Source organism: Strongylocentrotus purpuratus, unplaced genomic scaffold (assembly GCF_000002235.5).
Source record: "Strongylocentrotus purpuratus isolate Spur 01 unplaced genomic scaffold, Spur_5.0 spur5_scaffold_5, whole genome shotgun sequence".
NCBI lineage: Eukaryota > Metazoa > Echinodermata > Echinoidea > Camarodonta > Strongylocentrotidae > Strongylocentrotus > Strongylocentrotus purpuratus.
The window spans coordinates 30,115,545-30,133,644 of NW_022145611.1; the positions used below are offsets into that span (position 1 = coordinate 30,115,545).

At 35.9% G+C, this 18,100-nt stretch overlaps 2 protein-coding genes across 2 annotated transcripts; one reads left to right on the forward strand and one right to left on the reverse strand.

Annotated features, from left to right (window-relative positions):
- Positions 1 to 822: 822 nt before the first annotated feature.
- On the reverse strand, positions 823 to 12,034 carry LOC100888160 (aqualysin-1). The gene is made up of 9 exons (XM_030999005.1): positions 11,385 to 12,034; positions 10,405 to 10,548; positions 8,041 to 8,172; positions 6,982 to 7,147; positions 4,923 to 5,029; positions 4,006 to 4,147; positions 3,458 to 3,642; positions 1,900 to 2,071; positions 823 to 1,517 (listed from the first exon to the last, which is right to left on the reverse strand). Exons 2-9 carry the CDS (start codon positions 10,525 to 10,527, stop codon positions 1,363 to 1,365), a joined length of 1,182 nt encoding a protein of 393 aa, XP_030854865.1. The 5' UTR covers positions 10,528 to 10,548; positions 11,385 to 12,034; the 3' UTR covers positions 823 to 1,362.
- Positions 12,035 to 13,728: 1,694 nt separating this feature from the next.
- On the forward strand, positions 13,729 to 16,419 carry LOC580803 (FK506-binding nuclear protein). The gene is made up of 2 exons (XM_795014.5): positions 13,729 to 14,116; positions 14,729 to 16,419. Exon 2 carries the CDS (start codon positions 14,744 to 14,746, stop codon positions 15,551 to 15,553), a length of 810 nt encoding a protein of 269 aa, XP_800107.1. The 5' UTR covers positions 13,729 to 14,116; positions 14,729 to 14,743; the 3' UTR covers positions 15,554 to 16,419.
- The last annotated feature ends 1,681 nt before the right edge of the window (positions 16,420 to 18,100 follow it).

Below are 18,100 nucleotides of genomic sequence, written 5' to 3' on the forward strand. Positions count from 1 at the left end.
GACCGCTATTCATAACGGAGTACTATTCATAAGGACCGCTGTTCGTAAGGACCGCTATTCATAATTTGAATATAAATAGCAGTCCTCATGAGTAGAGACCCCCAATATAAATTATGCGGCCCCTTCTTCATGTTTACGAATAGCGACCCTCATCTCACATTATGAATAACGGTCCTTATGCCTTTAAGAATAGTGACTCCTTTTCGTTTTATGAATAGCAGACTTTACGCATAGGAAGTTCCGCGTTTTGAATAGCGGTCCTAACGAATAGGTGCCCTTATGACTAGCGAGGTAGTCATGCCATCAAGCTTTGCTTACTTTGTCAACCCTCCTGTTTGATGTTTTCTATTAGTTACAGCCAACCTTACTTTATTCTACATACTCTTTTGCCATGTAAAAAAATTGCAATGATTTGTTTGTTATATTTTGTTAAATTGCAAATGAGAAAAAGAAAATCAAACAGAAAGATATATTAAATCAAATCAAATCAAATCGAACCCCAAAGATATTTACCAACGTCTAAAAATTGCATATTTTCACTTTGTAAGACACTCCACCGCCCCTGGATAATGGGTGGGATATTAACTTATCATCTTATTGCTCAAAGTGTGAAGAACACCAATGAGAGCAATCAAGTTGTTTGTTATGGTATTAGTAGGTAAATGCAAAGTATTCTAGCTTCATTAATAATCAACATAACAACAACAACAAAAACAGTACGCTATAGCTAAAAGGTTTAGTTTGTAGGCCCACATCTTTACCGTTTTCGTCAATACCCCCCCCCCCCCCCCCCCCCATCGAAAATAATTGCTCATTACGCCACTGGATGTTGTAACACACATCTTGACACACCCTCCCAATCAAATAAGTGGATTGGAAGCTCCCTTTCCGATTTTGTTTTTGAAATAAAATTAAAGACTGATTAGGTTTCTTACCAAACTTTGGGTATATACCTTTTGTCGCATGGAAATAAGTCATTCTTCTTTGCAATTTTGTCATTCTCACATTGATTAAAACATCTACTATTGAATTAGAACTGTGATAGACGAATAATGAATAACGTCTCATAAATTAAAAACTACAATGAACGCACAAGTATCTACGTTTTACATAAAATGCATATTTCAAGAGTTTTTAAAGAAATATAATTTGTGTATGTGCTATAAACTATCTATTGTAACGTGGACAAACCCCTCTCTATTCTATTTATAGGCAATAAAATAGATCCATCATTATGTAGACCAGTGACGGCTAAAATTTAGTAAATATTTTCAACATGTCTTTTGCTTTTGCAGTGTAATTCATAAGGCACAAATTCTCCCGCTAATTTCCAAGAGTTTTTAACATATCTATTTTCATCATCTACAGATCAACGTAGCGAAAGGTATCCAGATGGAGCAGCCTGTTTGGGGAATCTTTGCCTTTGGACTTTACGACACCTTTTGATGATAAGTTCATCATTTGTGCTTTGACTTCATCATGTCTGTAGCCTCTTCCGCTGAGCACGGCGGCTGCACCTAAAACAAGATCAAATGGGGAAAAAGAATAGATAGCTTTTGAAACCCTTCAATTACAAAAGAAATCATGTGTAAATAAAATTTGCTCATAATTTCTTCCTCATAAACCCATGACCTTGGAATGTGATGTGTATCCTCCGGTCAATAGACGCCTTTAAGGTCTATATACTCTGTAAATCTGAATTTACTCTGGATAAAGGATATCTAAATGCACTTCGATATATCTTAATAGAATGCATTTGCAAAAGCAATTACAAAAACAACAAAAAAGGAGAAAAGGAAATGAAAAAATTAAACACTATTAAAGTCATCATCAATTATTTTGCCAGCAATACTGACCCATGTGATTTAGTCGATTAGTTGAATCAATTAAACGTATTACCTGAGACAAAGGGCGTGGCCATCGACGTACCGCTCATGCTAATGTGGGCGTCATCGGAGTGGTAATCGAGGCTACGTATATGCTCGCCGGGTGCGAATATATCAACACACTTGCCGAAATCGGAGAAGAAGCTGCGATAGTCTTGTTCGTCGGTCGCACCGACAGTGATCACCTAGGGAGGAAAAGGATTGAATATTAGTTTGGACCTGCGGATCATAATCAATAGGGCAGCAGATCAAGGCATTTTAAAAAAAATTATGGGGGGGGGGGTCCAATTCCTGACAATTGTGACTAAAGCAAAATAGAAAATAAACCCCCAAAAAGTTTTTAAAACTAAACAATGCACCTGTCTTAATCTGAAAATGATTTGCTTGCTTCATTGAAATCCGCCATTACTTATCTTGAGAATGAGGGAAATCAAAATCATTAAATCGAAATATTAAGAAGAGATTTGAGGGGGAAACGAGCATCGCCGTACCTCCCCCACCCCCGTCCACACTAATAAGGTGACTTGCTGAAATAGCCTTGACACGGATGTCCCTAACCCACCCCCTAGCCCATGACGCCAATGTCTATAGTAACGCCAGGCGCGTACGCAGGATTTTTTCAAGGGGGGGGGGGGGGGGGGGGGTTAACATTTTTAAATCGGGCCGAAAATTTCGCATCGACTCAGCCAGCCGCTGAATAAGCCGGGGGGGGGGATAAGAGGACACTTTTTTTTTTTTTTTTTTTTTGGTCTCGAATTTGAAAATTTGACATTTTGCTCCGTTTGGGGGGGTAGGGTCGCCTTTTTTAGGTCAGCCATGGGAAATATTATTATTATTATTTGTTTTGTTTTATTATTATTAAAAAAAAAAAAAAAAAAAAAACCAAAGGGGGGGGGAGGGTTTTTTTAAATTTTTTTAGGGGGGTTTATACACATAAAAAACCCAAAGGGGGGGGGGAGGGTTTTTTTTTATTTTTTTAGGGGTTTATACACATAAAAATACCAAAGGGGGGTTTAACCCCCAAACACCCCCCCCCCCCCCCCCCCCGCGTACGCGCCTGAGTAACGCCACTTCGAATATCGGTCAGATTGTTATCTTTCTTTATAGATTCAAGAGGAGTTATCGAATAGAAAATAAAATATACCAAATTCAGGACAATGTCGTTTCAACGAGGAAATTCACAGAATGTGTATAAAAGATCATTTTACTACTTATGTGTTGTTGTTTTTTAAATGGTTTGTGATGACGACGCATGTTTGTTAAATTCTCTCACTATATATCACGACTGTCACAAGAACACATGTTTCGTCATTAAATCACTCGAAATGCAGAGCATTGAATTCCTTTAATTGTAGTGGATATTAGTGAGGACTCTAATTTATCCTTGTCGCTAAAATTAGGGGGGGGGGCTCGAGGGATGTTTTTTTCTTCTTCTCGCATCTAATTCTCCTTCTGTGTTTGGTTGTATTTTTTCGATATTCGTTTCTCTACGAGAGTGATAACGAGACATTATACAGACAGACGTGATATGAATATACCACATTAAAGCATATGATATTTGTTATACTTACATCATGGACTCTAGCGGGCGACCTCCCGCAGGAGTCTGCATGCTCGTTGCTTGCTGCCACGGCCAATACACATCCGCTGTCGTAGAGGGCTTGAGCCATGGTGTCCAGGGATTTCGAACCTTTGCCGCTGAAAGACATGGATGCTACACAAGGACGGGATCCGTTCTTCGCCACCCAATGCATAGCTATAAAAAAAATACGGGTAAGAAGATAAGAAATATAAAAAAAAAAAACGTTTTCCGATGTATTGACAGTCTGTAGTAAGTAATAAATATTAAAAAGTTTGCAACATCTGACAAATTGGAGAATCACGATTTTTTTTTTCGAAACCGAATTTCTAAAACAAAAACATATATAACATAAAGCAATCCAGCCTAATTAACTAATTAGATAACGATTTTGAGTGGGTCCTTCTAGAGACGACCAGGACGATATACATGTACGTCTATAATTGGAATCACTAAGATACACATCAAATTATCAAGTGGTTTGTCTTACAGGAATATCAATTCATTTGAGCATATTATGTATACCTTTTTAATGCTTACCTCGGACAACTGCGGAGACTGATCCCTTACGATTCTCTTTGATAACCCTAACACCATGAACATAAGCTTCTTTTGCCACTCCGTACTTGGTGCCTGCTATGATACCAGCACAGTGAGTGCCATGTCCATCAATATCACTCCCCTGTCGGTTAGAAAGAACCATATCAAATTAAAAGTTATCCCCTAAAACGTTTCAATAACATTGTAGTAATATTCCCTATCAACCTTGTCAGGACTAGATGTGCAACACATTTACAACTAGTTTGTGCTTTATAATCTTATTCTTAATTAGCCTCAAAATATATTTTTTTTCTAAACATAAAATGACAAATTAACGATACAACAACAACAACAATTCTCCTGTAATAATACCCCCCCCCCCCCAAATGTTGTATAGCTGTGGTCACAGGGAAAGAGATGGATACTACAAAGTGTGTCTTGGAATTTAACGATAGAATGCATACCATTTGAATGCAAAGTCCCGAAAGTACTACTAACAAACGAACGCCTTATAATTTGTTTGTTTGTTTGCTTGTTTTTGTAATGGTCAAATACAGGACATCGGATTCCAATTGACAAAATTATGTAGGCCTATATTATTTATGTATAAATATAATTATTAAGAATAACCATATGTGAAACAATGTAATGTGTAGTCACAGGTCTTCATAAGCCGGTAAGTTATGTATAGCACTCTGGTTATTTCTGATAACTGTGTTAATTTGGAGAAGCAAAATTAATCGTTGATTCAAAAAGATAATAACTTTATAAAATATGAGCATCAAAAGCCTCCCATCTCCCTCCCTCCATCCCCTCCCTCTTGCTCTCTCCCACCCACCCCCTCCTCATCCTTCCTCTTCCTTATGCTTATTGTTTCGACAATCTATATATAACTTTTTGTATAAATATATTTTTACATTTCCACCGTATGCATCGAAAGCAGCATCAGCTCTTCCCCTGATATCATGATGCGTCGCTCGGATGCCAGAATCTAAGATATAAACATGCACCCCTGTTCCAGTACCTAAGGGTGAAAGGGACATGAAAAGTGCATAAGTTTCCCCAGAGATTGTGGAAGCTTTTCATTCAAAGTTTTTCATGTGCATTTGAATCAAAATTATTAATCAAATGACGTGTAAGTCGGTATTTTAAGATCATGAAATGAGTCCTAATAATAATAATGATAATAATAGTTATGTTTAAAGGTAAAGGCCAGTATTGGAAACGCCCCAATTTCAAAAAATGAAATGGAAGCTCTTATTACCAATCATGTGAAAGATATGTTTTGAATATTACATAATATTACATAATTTTGACGGGAAACCGCCTACTAATTGATATATTTGGTAAATTAGTGTATCTCTTGCCTGTTGAGAGATATGAAATGCATGTGTCGCGCATGTGTTTGTAGTCCCATATACATCTTTCTGTGTACAGTGCTTCAAACTTTAAGAAGACTTGGCCAAATTTCTTATCATTTTGATGATTCCAGAACCTTGCAGTACATCTATGCTAGATGATCAACCTTTTCTGATCGATTTCACAACGTTTCTGTACAATGCAATCACTGCGCATGACCATAAATGGTCTTTAGCTTTAACCAGGGAAACCACATCAGCATCAACGCTATTCTTCCTGAGGGACCCTGCAACTATTATTACCCCAGCAATTGACACGTACATTTACACCTGAGTCACTGATTGGGGAGTGAACAGGGTGGATTAATGTCTTGCCAAAAAAACGTTACTGGCGGGCTAGGATTTGAACCCTTAATCCTTGGATTAAGAGTCAAGTGAATGAACCACTATATAAAATATGTTATCAATGATAAGTGCCCTAATTCAATAGCAACCTCGGCGTTATGTCCCCTCCCCCTAAGATCTCGGCCTTGAAAAGGCCGGTCGCCGCGAACATTTGCACGCATGTCAAGTGAAGTATAGAATACTATGGTAAATTAAATTTCTTGAAAATTTACTCATTTGCATATTTATGGTAATTTATGCAAATAAGGTAATAAAATACACCTTTTCACCCATAAATCATATAATCTTTATATATAAGCATTCTTTTCACTACATGTATTCGTTAGACCATTTTAAACTGTATCGGATAAACGGATCCGGGGGGGCACAAGGGGCACGTGCCCCCCGGCCAAAAAAAATATGTTAAAATCAGCCCTAAATTGGCCCAAAATGTACTGAAGAAAACGGACGTGCCCCCCCCCCCCCGACCAAATTTTTGTTTTAATTTTTTAATAATTTTATTTAAAAAAAATAAATAATGCCAATAGCTGACCTAAAAAGGTGACCTTACCCCCCCCCCCCCCCCCAACGGAGCAAAATGTCAAATTTAAAAATCTCGTGACCAAAAAAAAGAAAAGTGTCCTCTACCCCCCCCCCCCCCCCCCCGCTTATTCAGCGGCTGGGTGGGTCGTTGCGATTTTTTTGGGACCCCCCCCCCCAAAAAAAAGTGGCCTCTTACCCCCCCCCCCCCCCCCCCCCCCCCATATATGTTTTGTACACAAATCAAATATATGCGCAAAACTCGAAAGAAAAAAGTCAGCGAGCGGGGAGGCGGGGCGCCATCCGAATATGCGTTCCCGAACAATCAGAAAAATCGCGGAGGGAGACGGGGCATAATGCCCCCCCCCCGGCCTTATTAGGGTTAACCTGGTGCATTGATGGGGGTGCTGGCAGTATACCCCTGTTTCTTAGGGCTAATGTCCTGTTTATACATTTCTGAATACGGTATTAAATAATGTTTGCCTTCTTTCTCTGTCTCTTTCTCTTCTCTCTGTGTCTCATCTGTCGTGTTTTCTCTCTCTTCCACCTGATATCCAAAGTGGTCGTCTATAGTGGTAGATTTTCCTGGTTTTTCCGCGCCAGTCCCCAGTTTCCAATAGCATCCCAATATCTCTCTCTCTCTCTCTCTCTCTCTCTCCCTATCTCCCCATCTCTCTACCTCTCCTTCTCTCACCTGATATCTCAAATCGATCATCTAGTGGTAGATTCTCCTGGTCTATTCGGTCTAGTCCCCAGTTTTCAATATCATCCTCGAAGATCTCTTCCTTGTAGATCAACACATCAGCGAGAGACACTACACCATCCTCCTCCACGTACGATACACCTTCCATCTCGCGGACCTTATCCGATACAAGTGGAGGAAAAGTGCTCATAACACGATCAAAAAAAAAATTCTCGAAAAATCACCCGAGAAAGGAAATGTCAGTTACCATGTATACGTCATCTTCTTAAACAGGAAATAAATCATGATACTATGTTAGTGTTTAATGAAAGCAGAAAATTAAGAGGAACTGGACAGTGAAAGTTTGAGCAAATTCCGATTGAACTTTAAAAAGTTATGATTTTTTTTTTATTAAGTTGCGATCAATCAAACACTATAATACTAATAGGAACCACCGTGATGTATCTTGCGGAATCATTTTCTCCGATATTGATGACGAAATAGATTTTTAGGGTGCATGTATGATGGAAAATTCCCTCAAGAAAATAAAATAAAATGAGGGCCCATATAATCCCAATGTCGTAAGCTCGCAAGATACGTCACCGAGTTGTCTATTTGTGTTTGATTGATCGCAAAATTAAAAATTCATAGCTTTCTTATTTTAATTGGAATTTCCTCAAACTTTCACTGATCTGCCTGTTCCTCTCATTTCTGCTTCTATTATAACAACTTCAAGTTGATATCAGCATGGATTTTCCCTTTAAATGCGCGAACAGTGCAGTTTCATAATACATAATTCAAACGTGATTTCAAATGGTAATAATATGGTATTGAAATTGCCCATAGGTCGACTATTTTTTAAATTCCTTGCAATCGTGATTCAAGAACAGTGGCTGATTGAGCGAGGCATCGCTTGAAAATCAATCAAATATCTATTATTCAAAACACAGATGTAATATTGCAATCGTGATTCAAGAACAGTGGCTGATTGAGCGAGGCATCGCTTGAAAATTAATCAAATATCTAATATTCAAAACACAGATGTATATAATTAAGCAACTTTTTACTTACATGTGATAAAGCTTCTGGGTCGAGTTCAGCGGTAAGAATGTTATTGTTTCTATCCGTTATCTTCCCATCAAATGTTGATTCGCGAGCGTGAGCATGAAAGGCCTCGACCCACTCACCCACATCATGATCATCCTAGAGATGAAAATAAAACAAAAATAACGAAATAAATAAAGAAATAGTCACGATAATCTATTTCAAAAAATGAAAATATACTATTTAAAAGACTAAATGAAAAGAGGAGTATTGAAAGAATATATGGACAGTGTAGAAATTAAAAAAATGAATAGAGAAGAAATGGAAGAAGTATAGTTGTGATGATGATAATGTTTATGACGGACAAGAGGACTGTCATGGTGTATGACGAAGAATGAACGAATAGAGGTATAGATTATTATGGTTAGACAAGATAATAACCATCTGGTAAGTGACAATCATCGGACTATCACGATCAGGAGAATGAAGATGATGAAGAGGGTGAGATAATGATAACGATTATAATGTGATAACGGTGATAATACTGAGGAGGAAGAAGGAGAAATCCACAAAAGATGCTGCAGATAGCAGCACATTAATTATGAACTGGATCACAACATTATAACTTCTTGTTTTATTATTGATACATGTTGCACATATTTTTAAAAACAAAGAGAAATAGTATCATTCATGAATATAATGATGATGAGTAGGAGGAAGAAGATAGAGAGAAGGAAGGAGAAAAATTAAAAGAAGAAGGAATAAAAAGAATAGGAAGAAAGAAAAAAGAAGAGAGAGAAGAAGAAGAAGAAGAATTAAAAGAAGAAGGAAAATGAGAAGTATAAGGAGGAGAAAGGGTTTAAATTATAGTGCCAAAGAATTTCGGAATACACAGGGTAAAAACGATCAATAGGCAAATAGAAAGTGTGTTAATCGTTGTAATGGAATACAACTGCTTTGGAAATGATCAATAATGATATTCAGCTAGAATTGATGTGCCGACTGCGAGCTGGTATTGTGTACTTTCAACTACTTTGATAATAATGCCAACATAAATGATAAATAAATCATATAGGTAAGCTTTATACTGTTGGAAAGTTCAATGGAAAACGAGTTTATATTACACAATATTGTAATCTGATCACATTAAAAATAGTTGCCTCATAATTATAGCACACATAATCATAAGTCGGCATTTACTTTAAAATCTATTTAATTATTTCTCTGAATGAAATGCAGTGATATTGAAGCCTAATCAATGTCAATTTGCTTTGTATTTCATCAACTTCTCTTCGTCATAATAATCTTTAAAGAATGAGACGCTCAAATTACGATAATGCAGTGGCCTAATGCTCTCACTATTGCTGTTAAATATTATCCCATTGTTTCATAAAACATGTATATTTAAATCGGAAATTTCTAAACCATATAAGGTTGACATTAAAAGGAGTCATATCGCACATTCCTTACTAGTTACTATTATATACAGATATGTTTTTATTTTCTTCCTTATATCTTATTCAGCGCGAACCTACATTAAACGTGCAATAACGATTCACTTTTTATCAGTAATTTATAGCTTTCTTGCGCAAAGCTATGATAGTGAAATTTCACACTAGTTACGTATTGAGACGAGTTACTTAATTAGTTGCATAGTGTTCGGACTTTGTCTATTCTTCGATTACTAAATCTTCGATTACGAAAAGCTCACAATAAACGTGTTCAATTATCATTCATTGTCCTTTTGACTATGCTTACACAGCTTTTCAAATCCAAAGGAAGAATTAAGACGCGTAATCTTGGAATAAAAGAACTATTTGCATGATATCATGTCTATATACAAAAGAGAGTCATTTGCATGTATCCTGTCTATACAAAAGACTGCGCATCCGGAGCGAGTTTATAGAAATGTAGTATTAAATCTCTTAAGAATGATCGTGAGTGACTATTGCTGGAAACAATAGTTTTGTCATTCTCATTAGAGCGTCTAGAAATACGAACAATACTGTAAAGAAATTTATGAGGTTGCTTCACCAGTATACACACGATTATCATGTCCCGATGATTCTCACCAGCGTTGGAGGTTACATTTTCAAGTCATATTTTTTTTTAAATTCCAGGGCCATGTTTAATCAAAGTAAACTCTTGTTTCTGTTTAAACAAATGTATTTTGTTTTCACATACCTTTAGCCCCCCCCCCCCACCCCATGAAGAAAAAAAATATCCATAAACGATGATCACGTACAATGATTCATACCTGCTTTTGATAATTATTTAATTATCTTAAAATAAAAACAACATATATTTTAATTGTATGATTTTAATTCAATTACATAACATTTCGAAGAGATAGGTAAAATGGGGCATACGTAGCACTTAAATAGGACAAACCTCTAAGCCGACCAGATAATGGTTATCATCCTCCTTCTCTTCGGCGATATGAAGTGGTGCGGTATCGGCTATGACCACGGGGATGACCATGGATATCCACAGTAGAGCGATGACGCCCTCCATGACGGTAGTCTTAAAATTGACCTGTTTGAAGTCGCAGTAAAATATTGACAATTTTATTCCAGCCTTTATGTCACTTATAACATTGTTGACTAAATGAAATGTACTTCAATAACATGGGAATACTGTCATGTTGTTGTGTAATTTGTTATCAGAATGCTTAAATTTTCAACTATAATCGTGAAAATAATTTGTATAGTTTATCTAAAAGCTTGTTGCTTGGAGGAAGCATAGTAATGCTAACATGTGAAGCCGACTTAAGTTATCAATTTATCCATCTGGCAATGATAAAATGAGCGCCATTTTTATTTGATGAACGTTCTTTTTCTCGTATAGATGTACGAATGAAAACTCAGCTAGTATGAATTAGTTACTTCCACCTTGAATATTAACGCTTTTATGATCATTTTCATTTAGCTATACATTTACTTCTTATCTTCACCTGCTACTGAAGAAGAAAAACCCAAAGAAATTACGATTCACGATGAAGAAACTTTACACAACAGGAAATGTATTTTGTTATACTTTAAAGGAAAATATCTATCCATTATTATGAGAAAAGATCTGAATAGGGAATTTTTTTAATGATACTGCTTTAAGAAATCATCTTTCCACTCGATCAATCACATTAAAATGCAATAACTGAGTAAAAACAGCAATGTTAAAGAAAATATTTTGTTAAAGCCTGAAAATGTGTTATTCTAAAATGATATAAAACGTTTAATGAAACTTTACGCATCTTTAAAGCAATTATTGATGATTAATATAGAAGAAACAACAACAATAACAACAACATATGATAATATAATAATTGTACCATATGTACAAATGAGGATAGAATTTTCACTATTGTATCTCACCAAATGACTGCAGATTGTGATATTATTGGCAACACACAAGGAATAGTAGGATGTAAAGATGTTTCGTAAATCCGTCTATTCTTGAAAGTTGTTATTTATCTCCAAATATCAGTATGGGCCTTTTCCTCTGACCAAAACGAATCGCAATATGTCATTCCATTCCACAATACTTTTGGAAGAGTACTTCAGATAGTAGATGGGTCTCTGAATGTCAGCCTGTATATTCAGTTGACTATATTATATCCACATATACAAACGGCAGTATTCTCTTAAGGAATATAAAAATGCTGGTATGTACTGATGTATTTTTTTGTCCTCGCAATAGCGAAGCTTTGATTGATAACTCATCGTCATGGTTACCCATAGGAATAAATGCCTCAGTTTACCATATGGTAAATTATTATAAGTCAGACCATATTCATCCTTGTTTTCACGGAGTGACGGTAGTGAGGAAAATCGTAACGCAAAGTGAATGCAATTTGTTTTCACTACCGTCACTTCGTGAAAACAGCGTATTATGTCTGACCAACAATCAAGGCCGTATGGTAATATCCCAGAGAAAATTAAATCGTCACACACCAGTGACCAATATTGATAATACTCGTCAGATTAAAAATAGTTTAATTTGAAATTATATTAATTTTGCATATGCATTATTCTCTGAATGTTTACGTTTCTACGATATATCACATCTAAAACTGCAATGGCTGGTAAATAATAATTCACATTCTTTAAAACTAAAACTTAAAAAAAAAAAGGATGCCTAACAATGTCACATTGAAAAGGGACATGATGAATTGTATGTTATTGTATTAATCGTTTCCCAACAAGGTTATAGACTGAACTTTGAATGTTTGGACAATATCAACGAAAATTCAAATTTCCCAGCCATTGCAGTTTTAGATATATCGTAGTAAGGAAAACAGTCAGAGAATAATGCATATGCAAAATTTAATGTTTTATTTATTCTTGTTTGGTACTATTTACATCCATTTCATATGACTACTATAGTCTACGAAAAATTGAAATAATTCATCATTGTGATTACATGATTAGCATCAAAAATTAAAAAAAAGAATGCTAAATGCATACTATGTTTTCTGTTTTGTTTAAATCATCTTTTCGTCGGATAACACTTCTACAAGTATCCTTATGATTTTTCGATCATTATTGTAATTTCATTTTCCTTATTAAGTGGTAGGCCTATAGCCCTTTTTACTAATGATTATCTGCTTAAAGACGAGGTAATTCGCAAGTCATCATATTTTACTTAAGCATGTTTTGTATGGTTAAAACGATAGATAAACGAATCCTATCTGTTTGTATCATCACAACTATGATACAAAACTTATCTTCACACAGGCCGAACCAGAAATTCCTAGCACTGAGGGAATACGAAAATATCTGAAAAGCAAAAGTTGTTATTTCTATATGGTAATGATGATTTCATTTTGCAGCTATAGACATTCACCTTTCTACTTCAATTAAATTCACATGGCCTAATACAAATTTGTTTCTTCAAAAACTTTAACATTTCCTCATGGTATGTAAACATGAAGTAATTTTTCTGCTTTCCTTGATTTTAGTGTTTTGGCGAAACCTCGGACATAAAAGCAGAGCTGAAGTTTACACCCTGCGCTCCTTAAAGGGATCGTTTAACAATGTTAAATCTGAGATACACGGCCCTACGTGTTATCAGTGTCTGTGATATGATGTAATATTGAAGCCCTAAAAAAATTGCGCTTCAAAATGATCAAGAAGTGCCTCAAAAAGTAAAAATCTTTGAGTGACCGGTTTTACCATACTCGTTTTCCCCAATAGACTGTAGTGTTATGAAAACCGTCAGGCGAACGATTTTCAAAATTTGTAATTCCAATCATAAATATCTTGATAATCAGACAGGCGATCGGCTTGTAAAAGTCACGGGGTTCCTGACTGACCTAAAGGTTTATAATTATCATTGCATCATGAGCTAAATCCAGAATATGTTTTCAGAATCTGAGACAAAGTTACCGGATCCCTTTAAGTTGCAAGGAAGCTCGATACCGATCAATATGTTACATGTTATTTTCATTGTGAGTATGGTTGTTTTAACAACTTACAGATGTGATGGATTAAAATCCATTATGCACGGGTACATGTAATTAATAAGCCTTGATTGTTTGCCCCCATCCTCCAATAAAACCACCGTGTGGGGTGGGGTAGCGAGACAAAAGGGTCATAGGGTATACATCATAGTGCCCCTCGCCCACGCACGTACAAACAAAGCGCGCGAAATGCACACAATAATGCACACACGAAAATTATGTCCTTCGTTTCGTACACATTATAACCATAGAGCATTCCAACGGTTTGTGTGTTCGTCATCGTGGTATGAAAGACGCGGACATACGCTACTACTTGATTCCCCATTTAGGGGGTGATAATTACCCCCTCCTTATTGTCTCACCCTACCACCTAACCCTGATTGGCCGAGTGTTTCTAATGAGTGTCTCTTTCTCGGCTTATATAAGTGGAAACTCAAACTAACTTTTCTCATTGACTTCAAAGCCTGTCAAACCTCGAGGATATCTGCGGCATATACTCTCTTCTACAGTTTACTGTATATAGTTCAACGAATCAACAGTAGTATCTGCATATTGAATACCGTCGCCAACCAGCCATATATTATAACGCGGTTGAACTACATTGCCGGCTGAATTTCCAGCTTCACAAGAAATCATCACGATAAGGTGAGTAACGAAATTAGTATTTAACTTTATGGACGATATATTTATATCAAATCAAATCAAGTTTGATGTGATATTGAATACCGGGAACTTAAATTTTAAAAAAATATGGCGATCGTGAGGTTAGTTGGTAGTGGTACTGCACTGTCAACTGTGTGGTGTACATACGTTTACATATCCATATTCACGTTCGGCCTTCGGGCTGCAAGCATATAATGTACATTATGCATGCAAGTATTGTGTGGTATTTGCTCACGATATTATACTCTGATGTATTAAAGTAAAGACGATTTTCATGCTTTTCTAATGACTGGATTTGTTTCTATTTTGTTAATTCAAACTCATTGATATTGTAAAAAAAAACAAGAACAGAGAAATGGTGTCAGTGTAGTAAAACGATGCATGGTGATTATGACTATATACCATCATAATATCACACGCCTGCATGAATGCCATGAAGCCATATATTGTTAATGAAACTTGAAACAGTTACAGAAATAATGTGTGTTATTAAATCAACATATTTCAAATAATTTGAAACAGTTGTTTTAGCATAATTAAGTGTGAACATGCATACTAATGTAATTCTCTTGTTTTTATCTTGCCTTTTTTCAGGTTCCACTATCTACAATGGCACCAGTGTTGCGCAACTCATCCTCCAGGCAGACTGTCCCTGCTGAGAGTACCACAGCAGACCCTCCGTACTCCGCTCTCACCAGAGCTGGGGAATCACTCTTCATGTGTAGCAGTAAAGAAGGCCATACCTGCTACCACGCCTGCAAGGGTCATGGCAGATACCCCCTCTGGAGTGACGAAGACTTCATGATAGATGACGTCGACGATGAGGAACCTGAGGTAGAAAGTAAGAAGGAGGAAGAGGAGGATGAGGACGGTTCTTCTTCAGAGTATGAGTTTGATTCAGATGAGGAGTGGATATCAGACACTGATCGGGAGAGCGAAGCCCAGTTCTGGAGGGAGATCAACGAGTCTGTCGAACGCACACGCCAGGAACGTGACCGACGTGAGGAACGCGAGCAACGTGTCCACTACGGTGCTTCTGATCTCCGCTTCCTACCTGTGCCAGGTCGTGATGGCAGTGCCATGGAACACATTAGAGAAGGTTTTGGTCCTCTAGTCGGCGTCATCCATACCAAGCCTCCTCCTGAGTATGTCTGGTATCTCTCAGATGACAGCGAATCGTGGATGAGAGGTTCACTTCCAGAGAGGCTGTCAGAGGAACCCGACGGTGCCTACCACAGATACAAGTACCACGTTTGGGATCAGATTCCATCTGAAGATGTTCACGAGAGCGATAGCGACGACGATGACGACGATGGGTGGGGTCAGAATTGGGATGATGAGGAGGAGGAGGAGATGCAGGATGAACACAGTTCATGGAGTGAACAAGCTGACCAACAGGAGCAGCAGCAGGTTTCGTGATGACATTGATTCTACTGGACATTGAACAATGAACATTGTATTGAACTTTTTATAATATTCACCCTGGAGAAAGAGACTCTGACCAAAGACCTTATTGTTTCCAATTGATAACATGTATGGTTAATTATTTAATTACAAACCGAATGTATTATTTTGCATTTATCATAATTTTTCAAATTTTCATAGTTTATCTTCTTAACTTTATTTTAAATTTGAATAGCTAGATTTTGTTTGCATTAATGAAACTCTTTTTAATTCACTCTGAGTAATTTCAAAGCTTGCAATTGCAATATTCATGGTAAAATTATACCATTATCTTGAAAAATAATTATGAAGCTGAATTTTAAAGCTTTAAAACAAATTTCTATATATTTTGTGGACAATTTTAATGAATTGAATTCTTTTTGCTTGAAGCTATTTTAAAAATTCAATGATGAAGTCATTTAAAATGGACCATGCAATGTTTGCTGGTGATATTTTTTTAATTCTTTTTTTATTATGCTGTTGTATTTACAAAAAAAGGTTAATTTTATTGGACGCTTTTTTCAAAAATTCAATGATGAAGTCATTTAAAATGGACCATGCAATGTTTGCTGGTGATATTTTTTTAATTCTTTTTTATTATGCTGTTGTATTTACAAAAAAAGGTTAATTTTATTGGACGCTTTTTTAAAACTTGCAATTGGAAGCTTTTCATAGTATTACTGACATATTTTGGTTGCAATGTATGCATTCAAAATTTGACGCTATATTGATTGATACATGTATATGACTGTATTTGAAATGTGACCATGTAATTGGTCTTATTATTGTGCATTGATAATAACTTTGCAAAATACAATTTAATACTCGATTGTATTTGAAAATTCCCTTCTTTAGTCTTTTTTTACAGTCATTAACAAAAAGAGTAAGAGAGAGATTCAAAGATGGAAACAATATGGGGAAAAAAAAGAGGAAGAGAGAGAAATAGGGGAAAGTTTAAAAGATTGTTTCGTTTTCATCGACTGAATTCTAAGATGAAAAGTATATTTGAATAAGAAAAAGGAAGAAAGATGAGAGGATCTCGGGAGAGAAACAAGATTGATTTAACGAGAGTGTTGTGTGAAAAGATTGGTGTGGAAGATAGAAAATGGAGATAACTAGTGAGATACATATGGTCTGAGACATGAGTGAAAGATAAAGAAAGGGGGAAAGTGGTGATAATGGTCCGTTGAGGGAGACGGACATATTTATAAAGCATAGCTCCCAAAACTTAGAATCGTACTGTTGAATCCAACCTTTAGAATAACTTAATTTTGTATGAAAGTAGGAAAATAAGAGGAATAAAACAACAAAAAGTTTGAAAAAGATATAACAAAGATTGAACGAATAACAGTTATGAATGTCTCAAATAATTATGATATCACTGAATCTATGCGAAATTAAAAAAGGCAAATATGTCAGGATATTGTGTTTGTGACGTAGACACTAGACACAGCCAATTCTCCTGTTAGCCATTCACAAAATCTTATTATTTTCTTTCTTTCTTCTTTCTTGTGGTAATACTAACATTTTTTTTAAAAACATGCCTTTATTTCATATAAAAGGAATACATGTGTACATTCAAGACCAGGTCCATGTTCCCTTTCCAAAACCATGGCAGGTTGCACTACATATAAAACATATACAAATAATAATGTATTACAAATGTATCAATCATGCACAATAACAATTATATATTAATCATGTATAGTTACAATTATACATTAATCATTGATCAATATGCATTACATTCATAAATCAATCATGTATAGTACAATTATTAATCGTGCCTGCATTAATCATGCATAGGTTGGCAACAAAGATTAAATTCATAAATTCTGACAAAACCAAAAATGACAACAGCTGTGTTATTTGACAACTCCAGTATTTTCTTGTGTGAAATAGCGCCCTCTTTTGTTACTCCACTTCAGTCTATAGTACTTGATTATTCTTACATTGGTCATGTTGACTGCGTGGCTTTAAAATCATACTTTTGCATGTGGCACCCGCCTTAATTATATAAACCTACTTTAAATAGTTAATTATCTTTGCAAACCCTAATTCCACAAAAATAATTTCTCGTGATAAACAAGTGGGCAGAGAAAGAGGCAAGGTTATTTTTTATTTTTCTATTCCAAACTGACTTGTATAATTATTAATGCTCTAATAATTATATATCAATTCATATCAATGACGATTTTGATTCCCTATATACTTTACGAACAATCAAAAATCGGGCATTGTTTTGTATGCCAATTTTTCCTGTAAATATTCTCTTTTTTCTTCATCTTCATAATTTTATAAGATGTTTATAAGAAACATAACAGTATTTTTTTTTCAGGGGAAGATGCCATACGTAGGTTGGATCTGGGATCGAAAGCCCTGCCCGGCTGCGGGCTGCCCCCTTGAGAAAAAACGAGAAGTATCTAGGTTATATATTGCTAGACATTTCTCATCTCCGCTCCCATTTTGGGGAGGTAATGTTGTTGACGCATTTTTTTTTACCGCGAAAATCCCTAGGAACCA